Source organism: Alternaria burnsii (genome assembly GCF_013036055.1).
Source record: "Alternaria burnsii strain CBS107.38 chromosome Unknown 750, whole genome shotgun sequence".
Lineage (NCBI taxonomy): Eukaryota > Fungi > Ascomycota > Dothideomycetes > Pleosporales > Pleosporaceae > Alternaria > Alternaria burnsii.
In genome coordinates this window covers 2,442,900-2,466,131 of record NW_024066108.1, presented here as the reverse complement: position 1 = coordinate 2,466,131, position 23,232 = coordinate 2,442,900, and the positions used below count along the sequence as shown (strand labels likewise).

Below are 23,232 nucleotides of genomic sequence, written 5' to 3'. Positions count from 1 at the left end.
ACAGTAGAGCGCATAGTCAAAGCCGTCTTTCTTATTTCAGTAGAGAGGAAGTCTCGAGGGCCGGCGCATGAAGTTTAGGATATGCTCGAAGGTATCGGCATCCGCGTCGATGTAATAGGAGCCGTCGGCCTGCAAGTCTGCACAGTCTTCCCATCGTGTGAGGAGACTCTCAAAGTAAGGCGAGACTGAAAGAACGGATTTTGAAGTGCGAAATTTGCGACCGCAGACATTGAGTATGATGTGATTGTTCGCCATGACAAGAAGAAGTGGATGTAGCTTGTCTGTTGATAGAGAATTTGTAGAGGGCGGGGTATCAACTTATGTGCAACACAACATGCACAAGACCCTGTCCTCATATTGAATCCTCGCATTACATTCTGTTTAGAACCACGAGTGCGCGAGCGGAGCCCAAAGCCACGTTTCACATCGCGCTTTCAGTTACAACTTACAGTCAGAAGGAATTGGCTGCTTCGGAGAGACCCCCGCTTCTTCAAAGTATCTTTAGAAGGCATCGACCATATCGTATATAGTCAAACTAAGTAACCCCACCAGTTACAGTCTATGTGCAATTAAGTCTGTATCGATATCTGCGCTACCTCTTAGTACACATGCATGCACTACATCCGGTTCACTTCGGTATGATCCCTATCATTTCCATGCCCACTCATCGTCTTCTTTCCAACATTTCTTATCATAAATCGATGTATGCGATCCCCAGACAATTCTTGGATATGGCGGCGCACAATCGTTGCTCACAGCTTGTTGATGTGGCGGAGTGTATTGGCAATGGCACGCTGCGTCCATACACTGCGATGACTGGACTCGAGTTTCTCCCGCAAGGGGTACGAACTGTGTTTCTAGGAATCGTATATCGTGATTCGGTGGCTGTTGATATGGCTGAACATGGCTCCACGATACTGATTTTGTCGGCAGCGAATAGCCCGTCTGATGATTCGGACCCCACTGGGTAAACCTCTCACAGTCGCAAGCAAGGTAGCTCATACCGTCGGCAGTCATGAAAGAAAGACCGAGCACTGGGTGTTGATGAAGGAACTGGTCGAAAGATTGACTCATGTGAGGGTTTGAGGGAACCGCAAGGAATTCTTCGTACGGATCATGACAATGGGTGTTTGAGCTAGATCGGTCGACCGCATAGGCTGAGAAGATATTTTGCGACAAGGGTGGCGCCATATTGGACTGAAGTTGAGCTGTATTGACTGGCCGCTCTCCGTTGATGGGGAGTGATTTCTCTGTGGGACGGGCACCCAGCTCTGAAGCCAAGTCCACTTTACTGTGCATCGGATCGATGTTGTGATCGACATTGTTTCCATCATAGCCTTGTCTCAAGGCTTCCGAAGTGCTCACAAGAGTTGCGAAGTCGACTAGAAAATCGAGAGCGTTCATATTGCTGATTGATCAAGAAGAGATATTCGGGCGAACAGGGAAGAACGAGTGATATTTCAGATAGAGGACTTCCTAGCACATCCTGACGGTGATTGTCTACACCAGTAAGTTGTCACACTCATGGTACTCGCACCAAACGGATGTAGCATAACGTCGCTTCGTTGTACCCGTGGAGATGCAGCCTATCAGGAGTGAGCTTCGTATCTAGAAAGCTCTCGTGATACGATGTGATGAATCAAACGTAGTTTGATGCAAGAGGAGATGTGGCTTCCTCATGAACGTACACAAGCTGCCTTTCTTCTTTGAGGGCATTGTCCTCTAGTTCTGTCGATGCGCTTGTGACAAGAATGCTACCATTGTACAACAGCTTCACAGAGCCATTAGCAGAGCTATAGCATAGCCTTGACTTTGATCGAAAAGGCGAGGTCCTCGTTTGCTTGAGCGTAGCTCGTTACGAGATGTTGGGCGTGTTCCATTAGCGAGCGGTGCCCTACTTTTGCACGATGGCGCCGGTTCACGTCGCCTCTAACCAACATATGTATGGGTCAGTGTAGTAAGACTGCCTGTCTTATGTTCAAAGAGCGGAATCCGAGATGCGATGCGGCTCGATCGTGACAAATACATGCGCTGGGGTCAGGAAGCACCTGGCAGGTTGTCTCTCAAGAGACTGCCAATGCGTTATTAATACGTTTTTCATTTGAGAAATGACGGCAAACGTTGGCGTGCAGTCGGTATGTAGATGCAAGGCGTGGTGTTGTCTGTGAGAGACTTGGGTCATCGCCGTCGACTGTGCCGGGCGTGACCCTGTCGCTAGCGCGGGGACTTGTTAACGATCAACCTTGGAACCCACTCATTCATCCACATCGAGTAATGCGCGTAGCGCGACGCGTTCAATGTGTCGCTTCGAGCTCTTGAGCTTGCTTATTGTGTTTTTCGAGCGACTGGCGGCACGGAAGAAGCAGTTCCGCGCATCCAGCGATCTATCAGCGCCACGACCATGCTCCACGAAATCCTCCTCTCGCTCTCCGGGCACCCGTCTGCGCTCTTCGATGCCCCGGACCACGTGACAGCAACCGCACATCGTCTACTCTCTCCGCCCGAAGCAGAGTTGCTGTCTTCCATCGGCCATCTGTCGCGTCTGCATCGAAGTACACGCGATCATGTCGCCAGAATTTCCGTGTCTCACCCTTCAGTCATCTGTAGGGCAGTTGCTACTTCGATTACTTCTTACCACCTCGAACGGTTCCAACGCAAAGTGCTGGAAGTCGAGAGTCGTATTCTGAAACAAGATGCTTCTATCGTGGGCGCGTACAATATCGTACCTTTAGCTGGGGTCGTGAGCGAGTTCTCCGAATGGACTAGAGTCATGGAATGGCTGCGGGACATCAGCAACTACATGTTACCATCGGATGTTCCTGCAAAGTTCGAGAAAATGATCGGACAGGCTGCCTCTGGAGCTGCTGTCATCGATAAGCTGCGGGGTGAAGCCCAAACAGGCTACCCGGATATCGAAGAGGCCGCCCGAGGTTTGAGCAAGGTTGCAGAGACATCGTGGCTGCGACAGCTATCCACCTGGTTGCTATATGGCCGACTCCCATCGTTTGGGCGCTCGGACTTCTTTATTCAGCAAGACGACGAAGACGCGGACGAGCAAATTTTTGTTCTACAGAACAAGCTACTACCCAAATTTGTCACAAGGCAGACGGCTCTTTCTATTCTCTTTGTTGGTAAATCGCTCAACCAGATTCGCTCGTTGCCGTCGGCTGTGAAGGTATTGGACGCATCGAACTCAGTTTCAGAGCTTGATCTGTTGCCCAAGCATGTTCAACAACTCTCTCGAGTGAGCGCACCAGTATCAACAGCCATGCTTTCCGAGGCAATTGCGAACATCCGTCTTTCACTATCTCGAAACCTTCTGCAGCATCTCTTACCGCGCGAGAGAATTGTCGAGACACTGACGGTGCTACATCAGTTCTTTCTGATCGGAAGAGGAGAGTTTGCCTTGACACTGATCGCAGAGGCAGATGGCAAGATCTCGTCCCGGCACAAAGGCTCACAAATCAACAAGCCTGGTCAATCCGTCAGGGGCGTCATCATCAAAGAAGCGGAGATCAATCAGGTCCTCGCACGTTCGTTCTCTGTTCTCTCAACCCTATCTAGCGAAGACGAACACACGGACGACATTTTGGATGTCGCAACTCAACTCTTACATCTCAGCACCAACAACACGTCTAACAACCGTCCGGGGACACCAGGGCGCGCCAAGGATGCGGACTCGATGCTTCCACAGCTTGCCAACATGTCCTTTGACGACCTACTGCTATCAGTACCAACGTCTTTGACGATGGACATACGCTCACCTCTTGACCTGTTCATAACGAAGGCAGATCTTGATGTCTATTCATCCATCAATGCTTCCCTACTCGCTGTCCGAAGAGCCCATCTACATCTAGCTGAGCTTTGGCGATACAGCTCGATACGAAGGGATCATCCTTGCCCGCCCGGGTATCAATACAGCAACTCCGCGCACGGTAAAGCAATGCTCAAGCGACGTCGACAACGCACTACGAAGCGAGCACAGGACATGCGGAAGATCTGGGCGACTTGCGCAGCCGCTATCTTTTTCTTTGCAGAGAGCGAAGCTTACTTTCACGGAGCAGTTATACAGCAAACCTTTAGCCATTTTATCGCATGGGTCACTGTTCCCCAAGGATCTTCGTCAACGGAAACAGCAATAGCAGCCTCCGACCGTACAAACACAACTAGCTTCCGCGAGTCCGTGACAGAAGGGGATCTACAGAAGCAGCATGATCCAGAAGCGCTAGCTTCAGCACATCGCCGCTTTCTGTCTTCGGTCGCATACTCTCTTCTCCTTACTGACCAGCCATTCACAAAGGCGCTGCGTACACTATGCACCCACGTCGACGAGCTAGTGGCATACATCACACGTCTCACAAAGATACAGCAAAATCTGGATCTTGAAGAAGATGAAGGCATAGAAGATTACTCGCAAAACTACAAGAAAGAAGAGAGTGAGGTCAGTCTGGAGATGGATCGTGCGAGGAGAAGGCTGGATAGCGATCTCAAAGCACTTGTAGAGCGGCTGCGTGAGATTGACAGTGAGAGGATCGGAGCTTCTGCGCCAGGTACAGAAACTGGAGCGGCGATGGAGGAAGGAGCCTACGAACCGTTGAGAGTAGGTGGTATTGATCGTCTTCTGATGAAGCTGGACTGGAGCGGCGAAGATGAAGAAGAAGAGCATGAGGACTTGATATGATGTTTTACACACGAGTCCTTTCCTGCTGTTAGGATATCCAAGGCTAAATTTCCGTGGTCTTGGCTCGCTTTTGGTGTTTTTTAATGCCTACATGATGGTAGAGGAAGTTGCACCTCATGTTCTGTTGCGATGCAGCAGTACAGAGCGGACCTTCTCCAGACTTCTACCAGCCTAGTTCCACCGCCCCATCATCACGTTAATTCACCACACCAATTTGCTGCCTTATCAGTACTACTCTGTCGCATCAATACTTTGTGAGTTCTCATGATGAAGCTCGCAGTCCTACTGCTGACAGGACCAGACCTCTCGCTCGAACCGCAAGTTCCTTCCAACTCACCATCATATAGTACATAACCCGACGTGCTCGCTGTGCCAGTATGAGAGATTCGATAAAATGCTTTCATCATGACGAGGTCTCGAATACAATGGAATCATGTACTGTGGACGATAATCAAATCCAGTCGTCCCATCCTTCCACGTGGAGGTCTAGAATCCGAGCTGCCACTGATAGCTTCGCCTATCCACTGCCTCCTTCGAGTGCGTCAACCGAAACGCCACGTAGGCGACGGTACGACATCTGTCCTGAAACAGATTCCGGAGTTTACATGCCGTCGGGTCCATTCGACAGGGTTTCAGGTCATCCTACATCACATTATCGACCCGAGGCACCATCAAACCCTGCATCCAATCTTCACACGTCACATTATCGTCCCCAGGGACTATCGACCCTTACTTCCAATCATTCCCAGATACCATCGAACCCTTTCGAGGATCCCCAATATGTAATTGGCGTAACCGTACCGAAAAGACGGCCAATGCGCGAATGGCAGGATGTCCTGGAAGACCAGCGCTCTGATGCGTCTGCGCATGCAGTGAAGCTGAGATATGGCAAGGTCTACCTCAGACGCCAACGAAGTCGCGTCCAGGCTGTGTTCACAAGCGCCAAGAAGACTGACTGCGAAAGCCAGCAGCGAGCTGCATCAACTTTGCTCAAGGGGCAAGGTACACACCTTGGGCGTGACACTATGCGAGGACTACAATGTCCAGACTGTCGGCGGGAGATGGAGGCCAGGTCGCTTGCGAGGTGATCTGTGGGCTGGCTTGACGCCGGTGATTTCTCGTGTACTACAGCTGCAAAGCTTGCGTTCGTTCGTACTAGTCTAGTAATCAAGAATTCTTCTTAGCAGCTAGCGATACCCTGATGTGTCTGACTACGGGTGATTATTGACAGTATCTCGATATTTCTCCATTCAATAAGGACGGTTGCTCGCTTGAGAAGATAACCCTTGGTATCACACATGATATGACGAGTAGTACGAATAGATCCGCTGTTGCATCGCCACACTGAAATAGTGCTTTCGAGAGACGAGTGTTTGTTCAACCGAATTGAGGCTGAAGCGGCAGCAAGAGAGGGCAAGAGAACAAGCTGCGCGCTGCGAAAAAAACTCTAAAAAAAAAACTATCGCATGCAACCAAAAAAGGTCGTGCCCGGGTTCGAACCGGGGTTACCAGAAAGTTGATAGAAGTCAAAATCTGGAGTGATAACCACTACCTGTATTGGCGGTTAGACAGACTTCATGTTACAACGGGTTGGGTCAACGCACACTACACAACCATGTTGTTCTGTTTGATGCCTTTTAGTTTGCTTGTTATGAATATATTGTCGTTTGTATGTGGCCACGCGAACAGGGCGCTGGGGCCACTGAGGTGTACGAAGCGGGGCTTAGGCAGACGCGTCAATTCGTAGTCCAGCCATCGGGCACGCTTTGGCCCTGAACACTGTCAAAGCTCACTTCTACCCTGCTCATAATCCTCTGCGAACGTCAATTACCCCGCATGCTGCAATGTAGGGTCGACATGTTGTGAAGGCTCCGCGACTCTGTTGTACAGCGAGCCCTGAGGCAGTTTCAAATCTATCGCAACGCTCCCTCACCAGACTAGCAAACTTGAGCCTCTAGACGATGACGTCGCGAAGATCTGTCTTGATTGCTCGCGTACACCACGACCTTACCGACTGGTCTCCATCAAGGAGAGCAAGCGATCATGCAGGCCGCGGACAGCTAGCAAAACAAGATTCAGCCTCAAATACACGCAGGGGCCGCCCTAAACGGTAAGAACGGACGGGTATCGTATCCCAAAGTGAATGCCAAGACGTACGTCAGACAATGGTAATTTGTAGCAAGCATCGTGCCTGCGACACAGTACGTCAAGTTACAATGGAAGAGCTATGTACCTCCAGGCATATTTACGCGACCTTCAATATTCACTATGCAAGCCGACTGCACGATGACCATCCATATTGATACCTTCTCTGCCAAGGCCAGCTTCGATTTCGAGGACAATGAATTGGCTACCAGCGGGCTGGAGTGTGCAGAAGTTGTCGATACAGATGATGGTGATGGGAGGCTCCGCGGCCAATGGAACCCGATTTTCAAGAAAACTTTGGTAGATGTACACCACAATCTCAGCTCGTTGAGGAACGTCAGTTGGCTACCTGGAGTTGGCGATATATACAACGGTACGCCAGGAGGAGGCGGCGAGGGCATTGCCATTTCCCATCCATACGAGAGTAAGCACTGCCTTTCCCCATGGCCATCTTCCAGCTTGACACGGAGAGGAACTCCAATGCTAGACAAAGGCCGTCAGCCTGGAGGTGCAAAAGACACTCGACGTAGTGCACTCCGACGGCACTGCGATTTCTGGGATGCCGACCAAGATGGAGTGATCTACCCTTGGGACATATTCATAGGATTCCGCAAACTCGGTTTCAACATCGCCCTATGCCTATGGGCAGCGATCACCATGGCCGCATGCTCGTCGTACAGCACACAGAAATCCTTTCTCCCGCACCCTTTGTTCGCCATCTATCTCGATAATGTCACTCGCAATCGGCATGGAAGTACTACTGGCGCGTACGACTTGGACGCTGAACTGGACACACGGCGTTTCGATGCAATCTTCGAAAAGTACGCCAAGGGCGAGGACTACCTAACATGGCGAACTATGTACGATGTGTGGGTGAGTTGCGGTTGTACAAAGTTCATGCGAGACATACACTGACTTCGCACCTCCACTCCTACAGGCAGGTCAATGTTGCGCAAACGATTTCTTTGGATGGTTTGCTGGAGGCTTAGAATGTGGGTCATAGCGCACGACCCCAACAAATTATTCTGCAGTCATTAACACTCCACAGGGATGGCAATGTACATCCTGCTTTGGCCCCAGGATGGACGGATGCACAGAGACGACATCCGAGGAGTATACGATGGTTCCATCTTCTGGGAAATTGCCGAAGCTCGCGCTCGAAAATTGCAAACAAGAAATTCTAGGTAGTGGGGAAGACCTTGTTCAGCTAGCTGTAACATAGTAATCATAAAAATAGAATGACCTTGTACAAAGGATAGAGCGAACCAGTACATCGAAAATACGTGTTTCATTGCAGGCTGCATTAGCTGATCGAGAGGAAGCCTTCGAAGAGCATCAGTCACTCGCAGGAAGTGAATCTAGCCACGGATTGCGTTGATGAAGGAGTATGGCGCACAACGATTCATGTGCACAGGACAGGATGTTAAGATTACTGTTACCACGTGGGTTGCAGTAGAATTGATATTGGAACGTCTACGATTGGCTTCAATGCGAGGACACACAACCCATGGAAATCTATGAGACCGAGATCTGTGTGGAAGGACTACGATAGGCTTGCGACGTGACGAACTTGGACATTTAGACGCAAGCTCTTCTCAGCACCACTTCCACTCTTAGTTCAATAAAGAGCATACGATACGAAGCACTACCATCAAGTCAACTGCCCTCGACAGAGGATACAATTTTGGCAGATGCAGCTACGAGGACGCCAAACAAAACCCAAGCTCTGGCGCTTACTGTTGACGAGACGAGTCAGCAGAACCATCATGAGCGGAAGGTTGAGCGGAAGTAGGGTAATATCTTCTCTAGGATACTTGGACCATTAGATAACTAGAAAGATTGAACTGCATAGTTCTGAGATTGAAGACGAAGTAATATGTGAAACATTGTCACCTTCATAATGTAATGGGGCTTAATTTCGAGATGGTCGGAATGGTAATTCTTAGAACCTTGGCAAGAAGTCATGCGAGGTTCGCTCATTAAGTTCATATCATGTTTCAAATCTTGACTTTGCTAATTCGTGTACTCTTTTGTTTTTACATCTAGACTTCGTGTCCGCAAGTTGATAGGTGCATCTCTCCCTCCGCAGGCAGCGTCCATCTGGGCTCAACGCCGATGATACCGCGCTCAGTAATCATGCTTGCGTTAACTGGGCTCTTGGGGATGATTTCCTCACCCCTGGTAGCCAATATCGAGAGTACGTGCGCAGCAGCCTTAGCGTTGATGGTCAACGTCTCTGGGTTGGGGTTGTCAATGGTGTCGCAAGCCTGGTGGTAGCAAGGGTCCTGCTCGACACCTGTTCCGGTGTGAAGACCACCAACAGGTTTGCCGATGTTCATAAAGGATTGGTAGTCACTTCCACCAGTGAAGCGTGCTGCTGTGACGTTTACGCCTTCCTTCTCGAAATGATCAACAAAAAGCTTCTCAATGGCAGCTGATCCTGGGGCACCGGTGAGGTTGAACGTGCTGCCGTCACCATCGAACACACCAAAGTAGCCGCGGGAGACCATGTCAAAGTTGAGGTATGTGAGGATGTTGTTGGCCTCTGTGGCGTTCAGATTCTGTGTGTAGTACTTGGATCCAAGTAGACCGTTTTCTTCAGCACCCCACCATGCGAAGCGTACTTTGTTCTTGACACCGAATCTCCTCAGTGCCTTGGCGATCTCGAGGATCAGCGTGCTGCCTGAGCCGTCGTCGTTGATACCAGCACCAGCCTGAACACTGTCGAGATGTGCGCCAAGCATGATGACGTTGGTTGGGTCGCCATCTTTGGTCTCGGTGAAGACGTTCTGCGTGATGCGCGTTTCTACGGTTTGGGTTTGCTGGAAGTACGCCTCAATGGTCTCGCCAGCATTAAGGCGAGCAACCAGGGGTTCCGCATCGGCAAGGTTGATATAGCCAGTGGAGACGTATTCAGGGTTGGGGTTGGATAATGTACCGCCAGTAACATTTGCTGTGTCGCTTGCGTAGATGATTACGGCAGACGCGCCGGCGGCAGCGGCAGGCTTCATGCGCCCAGCAAGGGTTGTGCCATCGGGGCATGCTCCTCGCTGTACCAAGACGATCTTGCCTTCGACATCCAAGCTGTCGTAGGCTTCGTTTGTGCAACCTTCAGCTCCAGAAGGACCCAGCACAAGCGGCAGCGTCAAACCTTCCGGAGTGGTGGATGGCGAGTATGAAAGTCCAATAACGCGGTAGGAACTGTTGCTCACGCTGAACTCGATAGAATCAACTCTGTTGAAAAGAGCAGGAAAGTCCTGAGTCCATGTCTTGAAATGTGTGTTCTGGGTTTTGGCGAGCATGTAGTCAACAGATGCAGCATAACCTGGGAGACCGAAAGCACGATTGCCTCCATTTGCTTTTGCGATGGAGTCAAAGGCCTTGAGGTTGCTCATTAACCTGAGATGGTCAATTTTGTCAAATTTTGTGACTTGGAGATCTTACTTCTCAGTTTTGATCTCAGCCTGGATGGGGCCAGATGACACCAAAGGCCGGGGTCGCACAGCAGCAAATGCTTGGGCAGCGCCCGCGAGAACGATAGCACTTGAAACCTTCATCTTGGAGTTTCGATTGACCAGCTCCAGTAGCAATTATGAAAAGTATGCAAGTAATATCTTGAGGTGGTAGCCGAGCTCATATACACATGTTCCCCGCCACTTGCTGTTCCGGCCTCCTGGGCATATGCAGCTCACTTGTGCGCGCGACACCGTTCCTGGCCCACTCTTATCATGGCCTTGCAGGTACTGTGTCCGGAAAAGAAGGTAACAAGAGAGTAGATCGTTCTTTGCCAAGTTGCCAAGGGGCGGACATTGATACCTTCCCTAAGGGCGATAGGCTGGCTTGGCGTGAAGGTTAATATCGCCACGGACGTTGTGTCTTGTACCCGAAAGTGACGAGAACAGTCGAGATGTTCAACATGTTCTTAGACAGCTGGTTAAAGAGACGCAAGCTTTGCCAGTGAATACGGTCTGCTCCATGGCTCTTGCGTAGTGTTGGTATTTGGGCTCGTTCGAGTGTCGATCCAAGAAGAAACCGAATACGAATTTAGGATCCGAGGTATTGCATAATGATGCAGGTGTAGTACCCTCGGTTTGACCTGGTACAGTTCTACCAGATTTTGCCTTGACGACGGGTGTAGGGAATCCTGACCATGAGTGTAGCGAGACCAACATATATAGCTCGCAAAGGGAGCGAGTACCTGAATGTCAGAGTCCATGCCTGGGCGCGTCTAGTTCTTCCTGAACACAATATGTACAGGGAAGCACACTTAGTACAAGACCAGGATCAAAGAAGAGTGAATGTGTAAGCATTAAGATTATGAGATGAAGCTTTATATCAACGAGAACAAGGATCCAACTATTACCTTTGGCCATGCAATAATGGCGCCCTCTCGCTGTCTCCAGCAGTATCACTCCCACTAGCATCGTCGAGTTGCTGGCTTTTCTGAGCCTTTCTGTCTCTCAAGACAAAAGACAGGCCCATGACTAGCAGGAAGCCTTGCAGGATGCCTGTAAAGATGAACAGGCCCCATGCACTCCAGCCCCCAGGTCCCAGCCTCGCATAAAGACTGGCTGCAAAGACGAAGCTCCCCGGTGTTTGTATGCACATCATGGGAATAGACAAGCTGCCAGTTTCTTGCAGTCTCCATGTCATGAAGATCTGAGGGATGTACTGTATCGCGGCGAGGACCGTGGCAAGCAAGCCGAGGAAGTTTGCCCATGCGCGAACGTGTGAAGGAAGCGCGTATACGAAGACGACGGAGCCGATGAATGCAACGACGAAGAAGGCGAGCGACACACCCAGAACGAGCACCGCTTCTTTCCACGTGGGCATGTCTGTATCCTGTTCTTCTTGTACGTCTGGTGAGGAGCCTCGAGGGAAGAAGATGAGAAAGAGTAGCATACTGCTGGTTGTTAGAATCTGTAGCGCGCTCAACTGTTGATCGGGACCTACATGAAGAAGAAACAACTCCACTGCACACCGATTTGCACTATGCCGAGCATAGCGGCTGCGCATGGGAAGCTTCCAATCTCCTTGCAGCATCCCATGTCTCTTGTGCTCTCCGGTAGAGTCAGGATGTTGGCGATGCTGGCCGTCCCAGAGACAGTGCCCAGCAGGACAAACATGGGGCTGAGACCACGCGATGAGCGACGTGCTATGATCTTATAGTGTTGTGGAAGGTACGATACGAGGATACCGACGACTATGAAGCTATGTCACGGGGCGGTTAGTTGTGTTTACTATGCGGCGCACCAGGTGAGCTTACACAGATACGCCGAAGTTGACCAAGTCGGGATACGCAAGTTCGGTACATCTTGGGTCGTTGGGATACATCATGATGGCTGTTGCTACATTTGCTATGGTTGGAAGACAGAGGTGACGGTCGCCGCCTGGGGATGCAAGCATGTGACGTAGCAAGGAGCTCGCTCGCACGCGTCGAGTGAACGCGGAGGAGGCGGCTAGCCCCGAGCGCTCCTGCCTCGGCTGCGCGTACCTGCCGCATCAACCATGGCCGACAGATGATGCTACAACAATCATCAACCCCATGATCCCCCGGATTCCCCGTCCTTTGCACAGGCCGACATGGAGTTCCTTCCAGCACTCCAGCATGGCATAGACGACCTCAAGCCCTCGCTCTTCGAACTCCTTTCCGAGCAGCAACTCGCATCGCTCCTGCCCCCATCGCTGCGCTACCTCCTCGCCATCACAACACCCCGGTATCCGCGATATCTACTTCCCATACTCAATTCCTTCGATGAGGTCTACGCGCTGCTTATGCTGCTCGTCGAGCGCCACTTCCTGCGCACATACGGCGGATCCTTCACCGAGAACTTCTACGGTCTCAAGCGCGCTCGGGTGCTGAGAGTGCGAGGAGGCGAGATACCGCGCGCACAGCTAGGTGCATCCGACAGCGTGCGCGAGGCTGTCAAGCTGGGCAACGGCGACATCTGGAAGAACCTTGCCGTGCTCGTTGGCCTGCCGTGGCTGAAGAGGAAGTTTGACGAGGGCTACGACGTTCACGCTGCGCATGCGAACCTCCTGGGCCCTGGCTACAACCGGGATAGAGAAGGATTACGGGCCGGAGCGACTGTCAAGGAGCGACTGATGCACTACTACAAGTGGTTTTTACGGAACATCTACCCCAGTGTGAATGCCGCCTACTACTTCTCCTTGCTGGCATTCAACATGGCATACCTCTTTGATGGCACAAAGTATCACTCGCCCTTCATGTGGTTGATCGGCTCACGGATACGGAGATTGGGCGAGGCGGACCACAGGGCGATTGAAATTGCAACCGCACCAAGAAAGGTTGGGCCTGCGCGGCCTGGAGAGGGCGGATCCATCTTTTCACCAAGAAACATTGCGAGGAGCATCGAGCCGCGTTTGTTGAGCTCGCTAAAGATACTCCTCCCGACCAGTATCTTTGCGCTCAAGTTTCTAGAGTGGTGGCATGCTTCAGACTTTGCCCGACAGCTATCGAGGAAAGCCGCTGAGAACATCGATCTCCCACCACCGATACTACCATCCCTTCCGCCTTCGGCAAAGCAGCAATCGTCGAAGCAGGCAGAATCCTCCGAAAAGGCGCGTCCAGCATCGTCTTTGTCAGACAAACCCCAACGAATCGACCCTCCGATATCCTCAACCACCCTCCTCCCCATCCTCACCGTACCTACACCACCCTCATCAGCCTTGTGTCCGATCTGTGTTACACCCATCATAACTCCAACAGCTTCGCCCACAGGATTCGTCTACTGCTACACTTGCATACACCGATGGGTTGGAGGTGAGCATGACCGCCAGCTCGCCTTCATGGAGGGTGCCGCAGGATTCCGAACAGGAGACGACGGGGAAGCAGAAGACGAGGGCTGGGGCCGAGAAGAAGGAAGCCGTGAAGGAAGATGGGAGAGCGGTAAAGGACGTGATGCTGTTACTGGAAGGAGAATCCTGGGAGGCACGGAGGGCTTGAGGAGAGTGGTTGTCTAATGTTCTTTTTGTACAATGATCATACCCTTTTAGCGAAATGAATTCCAATACTAGCAATGACACAATGCTTCTGGACCTCCAGAACCTCTGTTGTCGGTCAATTCTGTTGTTAGGATCAAGAACTACATTGATCGAGTTTGGGACTGGCATTTGAAATTGATGATTATCTGCGCTTCGGTGTGTCTGCGTCCACAAAAGACTCTCTAGCTCTGGTATTGAGGTTGGCCCTCGAATGCTATAGTACTAGGTGGCGCGTTCAAGATTGCACATCGGCCTTGTATGGCCCGTAGACTCGGTCGCAGCCTCATACGCTTGTGCATCGGTGCTGGATGATAAGATCAGCATCAGCCGATGATATCCTAACAACACCAATCGGCCCTGATCCTGCAACACCACCAAAGGAATACAATCGTGCAGGTTGGAGTCACCACATGCGCCTTTTACTGCACTTGTCATGTGTCAAGCTATCTCGGCAAGGCGAAAGGGCGGAAGCTAATGTGCAAGTCGCCTTTTTCGCTTGTAGCTGCCGCATTAGACCATGCCGAAATCTGTCAGCCAATGCGATAGTCATAATGAGTGATCATATCAGTCATTCCCCACTCTTTGACTTTTTGGTAGTCCTGCCTTCTACACTTCTTCCTCTTCTTCCAACCACCATCCATATGCCATTGAGTGGCACATCAACTCAAAGTTGGATTTGAAAGCCATGGCCCCACCAACGATACCACCGGAACAGCCGGTCAATGACTTTGCAAACGATGTCGCATCACAGATGGAGGGCTTTACCCAGTCGCAAGATATAGCAGAAGAAGCCATTGCACGGGATCGTGAAGAAGACAACTCGGCGTCCGAAGATGACAACGACTCTTCCTCGGGTTCGGATACAGTCAGGCAATATTCCATGATAAACTCTTATCGCCGGCCTTCCTACGTTAACCCAGGATCACGCGGTACAGCTATAATGTCTACCAGCGTACCTGAAAGGAGTCACCTACCAACGTCATGGAAGAAACACAGTCATTTGTCGAAGAAAGAGAGGGAGACCGTGCGAGACGAGGAGCGGAGCCTGCTTCGCGATAATCATTTGATTCCACCCAAGCATCCAAGAGCTGGAAGCGAAGGACCTTTTGACCGAGTACGATCTAGGATGTCTATTTCAGGGCTACGAAAGGTCAAGAGCACTCCGGACGAGGAGAGCGCAGTGGAGTCACCTTCTGAGCGCACGACGCTACTCGGAGTGTCAGAAGGCGATCCAAGCCAACCATATGGGGGCCTAGACTCACCAAAAACGATCAACAAGAAATGGAACGAGGCGGTTGCAGCGGGAAAGATCAACACAAGTTGGCAGCGGGAAGCAAAAGTTTTGACGAAGAGCTCCGCACCGCTCATCCTGACCTTCTTGCTACAATACAGCTTGCCAGTGGCGAGTATCTTCACAGTCGGGCATATCGGCAAAACTGAACTAGGAGCCGTGAGCCTGGCCAGTATGACTGCGTCCATAACGGGCTATGCAGTGTATCAGGGCCTGGCTACTTCACTCGACACGTTGTGTGCGCAAGCATACGGCTCCGGGCGTCCTCACCTTGTCGGTCTGCAACTGCAACGCATGTTGTACTTTCTGCTTTTGATCACCATCCCGATATCACTCATATGGGCTTTCGGCACACAGATCCTATCGCTTATCGTTCCAGAGAAAGAGACCGCACGCTTAGCTGGACTGTACCTGAAGGTTCTTATTGCTGGAGCACCTGGGTATGCAGCTTTTGAATCTGGAAAACGCTACGTACAGGCACAAGGCATCTTCAGCGCGACCATGTACATTCTGCTTATCTGCGCTCCACTCAATGCTTTCTTGAATTGGTTCATGGTCTGGCATCTTGGCTGGGGGTTCATCGGAGCACCCATTGCTGTCTCGATCACGGAGAACGTCCTTCCTCTGCTGCTCTTTCTCTACGTCAGATTCATTGACGGATACCAATGCTGGGGCGGTTTTGACAGACGAGCGCTAAGAAATTGGATGCCCATGGTGAAGCTTGCGCTTCCTGGTCTGGTCATGGTGCTTGCAGAATTTCTAGCTTTTGAAATCCTGACACTAAGCTCGTCATGGCTTGGTCCAACTGAACTTGCAGCGCAGTCTGTACTCGGGTCCATTACCGGTATTACTTTCCAGATACCCTTCCCAATGAGCGTAGCAGCCTCCACACGCATCGCCAACCTCATTGGAGCTACACTAGCAGTTCCAGCGAAAACAGCAGCTAAAGTCGCTGTCTGTGCCTCAATCGTCGTCGGCATCTTCAACCTCCTACTCCTTTCACTTCTTCGTGAGGCTATACCTCGCCTCTTCACACCCGACGAAGAAGTCATTGACATGGTGGCAAAGCTTCTCCCATTGTGCGCCACCTTCCAAGTCTTTGATGCTCTAGCGGCAAACTGTAACGGCATCTTGCGTGGCTTGGGTAGGCAGGAAATTGGCGGTTATGTTGGACTTTTTGCCTACTATGTCGTCGGTATTCCAATCAGCTTCGGTACTGGATTCGGGTCGCCGCATTGGGGTTTGTATGGACTTTGGAGTGTGAGTCTCGCTAGGCATACCACAATCGGACTATGCTAACGTATCTTAGGGACCAGCGATTGCACTTGGCATCGTAGCTGCCATCGAAGGCATTTTCATATGGCGGACCAGTTGGGACAAAGCAGTAGAGGATGCCAAGGTGCGAAATGCCGCAAACTAAGCTTGTTTACTACAGATATATTCGTATCGCTGCATAATATTAGTTGTCACACCTAGACGAATCCTTGATCACCACACAACGCAGAGACACATTCTAGAAACTCGTGTAGTCTTGCATTACATACTTTTAAGTAACACATTGATGTGAAATGAACGGTGGTATGCTTCGGAGAAGCTTCATACTGGACGAATGAGTGGCCGAGTTAAACTTGCTCGCTACAACAGCGTTGGTTTTCGGTAACGACTGCTTTTGCCTCGTAAAGTATGCCTGAAAGACCTGGTTCTTTTCTTATCTTCACCCTCAGTCAAGAAGCTTTTGGGCCCACGCCGCGCTCTCATACCAAGCGCGAATCCTCTTGCCAAACACATAGAGAGGAAGTGCAGCACCAGTAACAATGGCGGCCGCCGATGCCAGCGTTCCAAAGACGGCCATAGGTCCATCAACTTCGAGCCAACCAATCATCGGAGTCAATCCCACCGTTACAGCACCTGCTGAGATCATGTTGATGGAAGAAAAGGCCTGGGCGGAGTGCTCAGGGTGACAGTCGATGACATACGCGATGGCGATTTGTACTCCAGCGACACTACCCATGTTGGTGACTGTCATCCAAACAAGAATCCAGACTAGAGGCAAACTGTTTTGGAACGACGCGCCCAGACCGATGAGGCCCGCCATAGTGATAGGGGTGGAAACCAGGAGAAGTACGAGACGGAATTCGGGTTCGACCATGCCTTTGCTTGTTCCGTTGTGGCGCGCCATCAGATTCACCGAAGCATCAGACATCCAACCAAAGAATGGCCCAGACAGTAGGCCAGCTACGAAGAGAGGTAAGTTGGTCAGCCCAATCTGACTGGGTGTTAGATCGTATGGGGGAGAGGATAGGAGGATTGACATGAAGGTTGACATGCCAGCAAGGAATAGGAAGACCGTAGTGTTCAGGAAGCAGCTGTAGAAGACGATCGGTGAAGTGATGAGGCCTAGGGGTTTGATAACTCCTTTGAAGAACGACTTTTCTGATAGTCTGCCACGGGACAAAACTAGCCTCTCATTGTATGTTTGCTTAGGAGGTCGAACAGAAGACTTGAAATCTTCCTCGTCATATTCGGCGCTTAGCTTGTCCGCCTGAACATGAATTGTTGTAACATCGTCTGTTTTCCGTTTGAAGTAGGCTGACTCGAAGATTGTGAGGTAGAATACCGGGATCAGAGCAGCGTAGATGAAGGCAGTGATGAGAAAATTTGCCGATACGCCGAACGCGTCAGTAACGAAGCCAGCAATGATTTGACTAGGAAGGATATCAAGTTAGTTGCTGGTACGATTGCAAGATATTGTTGTGGCTCACCCAACTTGCGCCCCAGAGTTCAACATTAGATTCCACACAGCAATAGACCGACCTCGCTGGTGAACGAAGAATACGTCGCTGATAGTCGCGGTAAGGAGTGTAAATAGGGGTGCCGAAAAGAGACCCCCAGCTGTCCGAGCGATAGCCAGCATAGGGAATGTTGACGAAAGATAAGCAGCAAAGTTGGTTAGAGCAAGTAGAACGACGCTCCATACGTAGAATGGTCTTCGTCCCCAGACATCCGTTCCCGCCACCGCGACAAACGCTGCAGCTGAGGTCCAGAAAGTCGGTGCTGTAAGGATCCAAGTAGATATGTCGCTCTCATTGCTCTGAAACTGCTCAGTAAGAGGCTCCAACCCTGGAGTGAGCATGGTAGTGGTTCTATGACAGATGAGCATAAGTCCTGATTAGATCAAGTAATCCGGCGAGATCTTACGCATTGGTGACTGCAGAGCCGAAAGCAAGGATGAGGAGATGGAGGCATTTCCACTTCAAACTCCAGTTGAGAGGATCGTTCGAGTCATCACTGGGCTGCGGGGAGAGTACAATACCGCCACTTCTCTTAGAATTATCGAGTTCGGGTACTTTGTCGTCGCTCGTGTCCTTGACTCCTAATCTGGAAGTGCCTCGAGGAAATGCTGACCGCCTACTCTCTAGCACACCCCACCCCATCGTTAGCAGCTTGGATGTTGGAATGAAGTCGATACGAAAAGGACGGCCTGCGTCTCTTGAACACAGAGATTATCTTAGTCAAGTGTGAAATAAAGTGATTGGATGAGGAAAAGCCGTCCAGCGGTTTGCCAAAACCAGTAGGCAACGAAGCGAAATAATGTAACTGTAGAGGTAGGCGAAAGAAAAGTCGAGAGCCAGTCTGCAGAGCAAGTGCAACTCGTAAACCACGATGATATACTTCCTGATCCACAAAGCTGTCGTACGCTGCCCAGCCGGGCGTTTTTGTTAATCTGCAAACACGTTACGCATCTGACAGGTTGGAGTAGGCATAACTCGGTCATTCATGGTGCTGTGACATGTCGCAGGCTAGTCTCGCAGACACTTCGAGAAGAACATGTGTGAACCCTACTTCAGTTTGTTCCACAAATGGCAATAATCTGGAGCCTTATACGTGCACCTGGCGTGTTGACTTACGTGGAAACGGTCAAAGGTGTTTCGAGTGAGCCTCAGTGAGCCTCAGTAAGGAGATGCTATACGAAGTGCCGAAAGTCCGCAAGCGCCGCGCGCTAGAAGGCCGAAAGTGCGGGGAGACACGCCACGCCGTACACGCCACAGTTCACCCAACGCTTAACCTTGGCTGTCGCAATTCAGCGTGTCAAGTTTCGAGCCGTTGAAAGCCCGAATAACCATTGTTCCCCTAGATCCAACTAACGAAAACTCAAGTACATGTACGCTACTAACATACATGGCAGATGACAATGCCACCATTTGTCTACGTCGCCGGAGCCACTTGAAGCCCCGAACTCACTTCTATGAAGAGGACACGAGTAAGCAATGAGCTATGATGTCGAAGCTAATGTTGATTCAAGGCTCAGAATGCGGGGTCAGGCCAAGATCTGTTCCCCGAAGCTTCAAGTCTCAACCTCACAACCGTCACCTAGATCAAATGTCCTGTCCCGCTCGTCTGTACCCTTTGCGCAAACCTCAAAATCACCGTGTGCCTATCCCTAGATGGAAACTCAGTCTGCCAGATCATATCGAACATGTCTTTATATCCTATGTTGGTGTCGAGCAACACGAAGATAGTGATATAGCTACTCGAGCGAGAGAAGAAGCTGTCTCTACTATTCAACACTGGTTCGAACAGAGTGGCGCGCCAGAGGCGGTGGAGTGTTTCACCACGATAGATAATTACAGTCGTACTGGTGCTACTGTATGGGTCTACTATTGGAGTGATCGAAGGCGGCTTGACCGTGTCGTTGGATCGTTGAACCTCAAGGATATACATCAAGGAGTCTCCACCGCCGGTCGCCCACTAATCGGCTTGTGGCACGAATTCTTCATAGCATCAGTATCGCGCCTGGAGACCAACTACTCTGGTCTCGATTATCTCCCCGGCCTAGCGAGGTTACCAGAAGCTAGCACCGAAGAACACAATCTCTCAACGTACTGGGGTGCGGCTCGAGATCGCATACCCGATTCAGCCCACGACCTTTTCCCGCGAGCTGCCGACTTGCCGCGTCCTGACCCAATCCCAAATGGTGTTGGCCAACACCTCAGGGGCACCAACCATGCGAACATGGTCCACATCCGTTCCGGACAGTACTGGGAGAATTGCGGTAAAGAGGAAGCAGATTCGTATGAGCAGAAGCTGGAGCCGACTCTGAAGCAAGGCCTTAGATACTTGCACGAGAATTCAGCGGAGACTGGGGCACTCAGTATCCAATATCTCCAGAATGAGGACCTAACTTCCAATGACAGCGGCAGTAACAAGGAGCCGCGTAAAGAATCGTGTGGCGCGGGTTTCTTCGCCAATTTAGAAGACCTCGAGCACTGGGCTAAGAGCCATGCGTCGCATCTAAAGATCTACGGCGGCGCACTTGCACATTATAAAGCATTCGGTGATGAGAGAAGGTTTCGTACATGGCATGAGGTGTGTGTGATCAATGAGGGGGACGCTATGTTTGAATATGTGAATTGCTTGCCTGATACAGGAGTTATCGCATCCGTACCTCTTACAAGTGTAAAAATATAGAGTCGGACGCAGTATCCAAGAACAAACTCAATTTTCTGTCATGCATACCATGCACTCTAGTGTGTTGACCGTCCGCAACTCTCAACTCGCCAGTCCCGAAATAATAACGCCGTAAGAATGCAAATCGTGATCTACACGCAAATTGGTATCGTACGCATCTCACTTCTTCGCCCCAGACCTGGCCAATTTTCGCATGAAAGCGTTTTGAACACCCTTGGTGCCCTTGAGTTCCTTGTTTCTGCTCTTGTTGACTTCCATGTACGCCATGGTCTGACCTCCAGACAACTCGGAAAGTGTGCCGGCTGCCCTTCTCACACCGTTCTTCTTCTTGTTGCCCTTGTTGGACGCATATTTGGTACCGAACGCGTCACCCTCGATCCTCTCTTCCTTGGCGTCTTCTTCACGGGCAAGGAGGACGTCCATAAGAAGCTCTCGACGCTCCTGTGGTGTTGCGAACGCCAATTGTGAGAAATTCTCTAAGCCTTCGAGACGAGTGATGACCTTGAAGGCATATCCTTGATCGACTAGGAAAGCCTGGCGCTTTGACGAATAGTACATCTCGTCTGTATCCTTGGAGACTAGCGAGTAAAAAAATGCATTGAAGCCTTCGTCGTTCCTACGCTTCGCCCTCAAGATTCTGCCCAGGCGTTGTGCTTCTTGACGACGAGAACCGTAGTGAGAGGAGATTTGGATAAGGCACGTCGCCTCGGGTAAATCCAGACTAGTGTCACCGATCTTGGACAAAAAGATAGTGTTGACAAGCTCATTGTGTTGAAAGTTCTCCAAAATACGAAGACGTTCTTGTTGAGGTGTTGCGCCGTAAATATATGCCTTGCCAAGTTTACGTGAGTATTTCTCCAACGCGTACACATTGTCAGAAAAGACGATAATCTTGTCTCCTCGTGACTCGTGGTAGTTAATCAGAAACTGACAGGCTTGGAACTTCTTGGGATTCATGATGGAGAGTAGTGCACGCTTTTGTAGGGACGAAGGCTTGAGCCACTCTGTGTAAAATTCGGGTGTCATCTGGCACCAGACTTCAGCGCACTGGACCTTGGCAATATGGCCTTGTTCTGATAGCTCTTGCCAGTTAGCTTCGTACAGCTTGGGTCCAATCAGGAAGTTGAGGTCATCGATCTTGTCATCTTCTCGCAGTAGTGTAGCTGTAAGTCCCAACTTTGCGTGGGACGCAATCTCATATGTGACCTTCTTGAAGATGTTGGCGGGTACAACGTGCACCTCATCAGCAATCAGCAGTCCCCATTCTCTCTCACGGATAAACTGCATAACCTTCTCGGCATCGTGCGAACGTTTCCTAGCGTTACTGATCATAGAGTAGGTGCTGATGATGATACCGGCCTGGCGCGGGAATCTAGTCTTGTTATCTGCAGTGAAAACGGCAACATCCTCTGGGTTGATGTTGGACCATTTGATGAATTCGGCTCGCCATTGCACGACTGACATGGCGCTCGTACACAGGACAATAACTGATTTCTTGACACCACAGGCGGCTGTGATGCCGACCAAAGTCTTACCTGCACCACAAGGCAACACAATGATACCTGAACGCGCTCGAGAGTTGGAGAACATTTTACTCAAAGCCTTTTCCTGGTAGTATCTGATCTGTGCATGGGGCTTGAGATCGATTTCAAGGTTCGGGTTGGTATCGTCGTTGTTGAAATCATATTCTTCGGTGAGCGGTAGGCCAATGCTTCGGCAGCGCTTGACGACCTTTTCGCGCTCCTCGCTTCTGATCTGGAACGAGTGGACTTGGGCGACTTCGTCATCGTCATCATCCTCTCGGAGCGTGGCGATCATATCGCTTGGTGGCGGATTCTGGGCAGCTTCTGGTTGTTGCTGCTGTGCCATGTTATTGGCACCAGCAGCCAACTTTGTACCTGGGATAGCCATCTGTCCGATCTTAGGTGCGGCCTCCTTAATGAGCCCATCCGTTGAGTCTGCTCGGCACTCGGCGACTACAGGGTCGCGGAGAAGTTTTTGAAGTATGGCAGGATCCTCACTTTCGATGTACGATAACGTCTTCTTGAGCACGATCTTTGCCTTGCCGAAGGCAGAGGTGGACTTCTCGACGAACTGTACAATAGCGGCAGACAGGGCTGTCTTGGAATAGCGGTCGAGCTTCTCGATGATTTCTTGCTTGGAATGGCCAACACTGACGGCGGCGAAGAGGCTGTGGGTGGTAAGCTGATACTCATGCATCTTGGAGACACGCGACTGCGGCTCGGCGATGTTGATCAAAAAGTCCTGGGCTTCATCGAAGAGAGGATGAAAGGACTCGAGGATGATGCCGCCCGCATCGTTGACCCAGAGCGGGCGGTTGTAGTGGTCAGGCTTGAGCGGCGCGCTCCACTGGTCTGACTTTCTGAAGAGATCGGCCGCCGCATCTCTAACCCGTCCAGCGCGCGCCCGCTTTGTCATGGCCTTGACGTCGAACTCTTCCTTGAGTTGATCGAACGTCTCCTGGTCGCTCATGGGCCCCTCATCGTTGTCGTCCCAGCCATCTTCGGCCTCGGCGTCTGCTGCAGTCTGCGCGAGCTTGCGTTTGGGTGGCATCGTGGCGACTGTCTGGGTGAGATGCCGGTGCAGAGGGACAGTCGATATCGACGAAGAGCGGTTGCTG

General features: G+C 50.9%; 10 protein-coding genes across 10 annotated transcripts; 5 read left to right on the top strand and 5 right to left on the bottom strand.

Annotated features, from left to right (window-relative positions):
• Positions 1–36: 36 nt before the first annotated feature.
• GT037_002255 (uncharacterized protein) lies at positions 37–1,404 on the bottom strand (the record flags this gene model as incomplete). The annotated part of the gene is made up of 2 exons (XM_038927302.1): positions 37–185; positions 744–1,404. 2 exons carry the CDS (start codon positions 1,402–1,404, stop codon positions 37–39), a joined length of 810 nt encoding a protein of 269 aa, XP_038790594.1.
• A 997-nt stretch (positions 1,405–2,401) lies between these two features.
• On the top strand, positions 2,402–4,681 carry GT037_002254 (uncharacterized protein; the record flags this gene model as incomplete). Its single annotated transcript, XM_038927301.1, has 1 exon — positions 2,402–4,681. The coding sequence occupies one exon, from the start codon at positions 2,402–2,404 to the stop codon at positions 4,679–4,681; it is 2,280 nt and encodes a 759-aa protein (XP_038790593.1).
• A 377-nt stretch (positions 4,682–5,058) lies between these two features.
• Positions 5,059–5,769, top strand: GT037_002253 (uncharacterized protein; the record flags this gene model as incomplete). Its single annotated transcript, XM_038927300.1, has 2 exons — positions 5,059–5,239; positions 5,273–5,769. The coding sequence occupies 2 exons, from the start codon at positions 5,059–5,061 to the stop codon at positions 5,767–5,769; spliced, it is 678 nt and encodes a 225-aa protein (XP_038790592.1).
• Positions 5,770–6,949: 1,180 nt separating this feature from the next.
• GT037_002252 (uncharacterized protein) lies at positions 6,950–7,741 on the top strand (the record flags this gene model as incomplete). The annotated part of the gene is made up of 1 exon (XM_038927299.1): positions 6,950–7,741. The coding sequence occupies one exon, from the start codon at positions 6,950–6,952 to the stop codon at positions 7,739–7,741; it is 792 nt and encodes a 263-aa protein (XP_038790591.1).
• Positions 7,742–8,868: 1,127 nt separating this feature from the next.
• On the bottom strand, positions 8,869–10,383 carry GT037_002251 (zn-dependent exopeptidase; the record flags this gene model as incomplete). The annotated part of the gene is made up of 2 exons (XM_038927298.1): positions 8,869–10,225; positions 10,271–10,383. The coding sequence occupies 2 exons, from the start codon at positions 10,381–10,383 to the stop codon at positions 8,869–8,871; spliced, it is 1,470 nt and encodes a 489-aa protein (XP_038790590.1).
• Positions 10,384–11,185: 802 nt separating this feature from the next.
• Positions 11,186–12,163, bottom strand: GT037_002250 (zn-dependent exopeptidase; the record flags this gene model as incomplete). The annotated part of the gene is made up of 3 exons (XM_038927297.1): positions 11,186–11,729; positions 11,780–12,037; positions 12,093–12,163. 3 exons carry the CDS (start codon positions 12,161–12,163, stop codon positions 11,186–11,188), a joined length of 873 nt encoding a protein of 290 aa, XP_038790589.1.
• A 246-nt stretch (positions 12,164–12,409) lies between these two features.
• GT037_002249 (mate efflux family protein) lies at positions 12,410–16,542 on the top strand (the record flags this gene model as incomplete). Its single annotated transcript, XM_038927296.1, has 3 exons — positions 12,410–13,736; positions 14,515–16,382; positions 16,432–16,542. The coding sequence occupies 3 exons, from the start codon at positions 12,410–12,412 to the stop codon at positions 16,540–16,542; spliced, it is 3,306 nt and encodes a 1,101-aa protein (XP_038790588.1).
• A 300-nt stretch (positions 16,543–16,842) lies between these two features.
• On the bottom strand, positions 16,843–18,556 carry GT037_002248 (mfs general substrate transporter; the record flags this gene model as incomplete). Its single annotated transcript, XM_038927295.1, has 3 exons — positions 16,843–17,827; positions 17,885–18,265; positions 18,321–18,556. 3 exons carry the CDS (start codon positions 18,554–18,556, stop codon positions 16,843–16,845), a joined length of 1,602 nt encoding a protein of 533 aa, XP_038790587.1.
• Positions 18,557–19,502: 946 nt separating this feature from the next.
• GT037_002247 (uncharacterized protein) lies at positions 19,503–20,591 on the top strand (the record flags this gene model as incomplete). Its single annotated transcript, XM_038927294.1, has 1 exon — positions 19,503–20,591. One exon carries the CDS (start codon positions 19,503–19,505, stop codon positions 20,589–20,591), a length of 1,089 nt encoding a protein of 362 aa, XP_038790586.1.
• Positions 20,592–20,750: 159 nt separating this feature from the next.
• GT037_002246 (tfiih basal transcription factor complex helicase xpb subunit) lies at positions 20,751–23,165 on the bottom strand (the record flags this gene model as incomplete). Its single annotated transcript, XM_038927293.1, has 1 exon — positions 20,751–23,165. One exon carries the CDS (start codon positions 23,163–23,165, stop codon positions 20,751–20,753), a length of 2,415 nt encoding a protein of 804 aa, XP_038790585.1.
• Between the last annotated feature and the right edge of the window lie 67 nt (positions 23,166–23,232).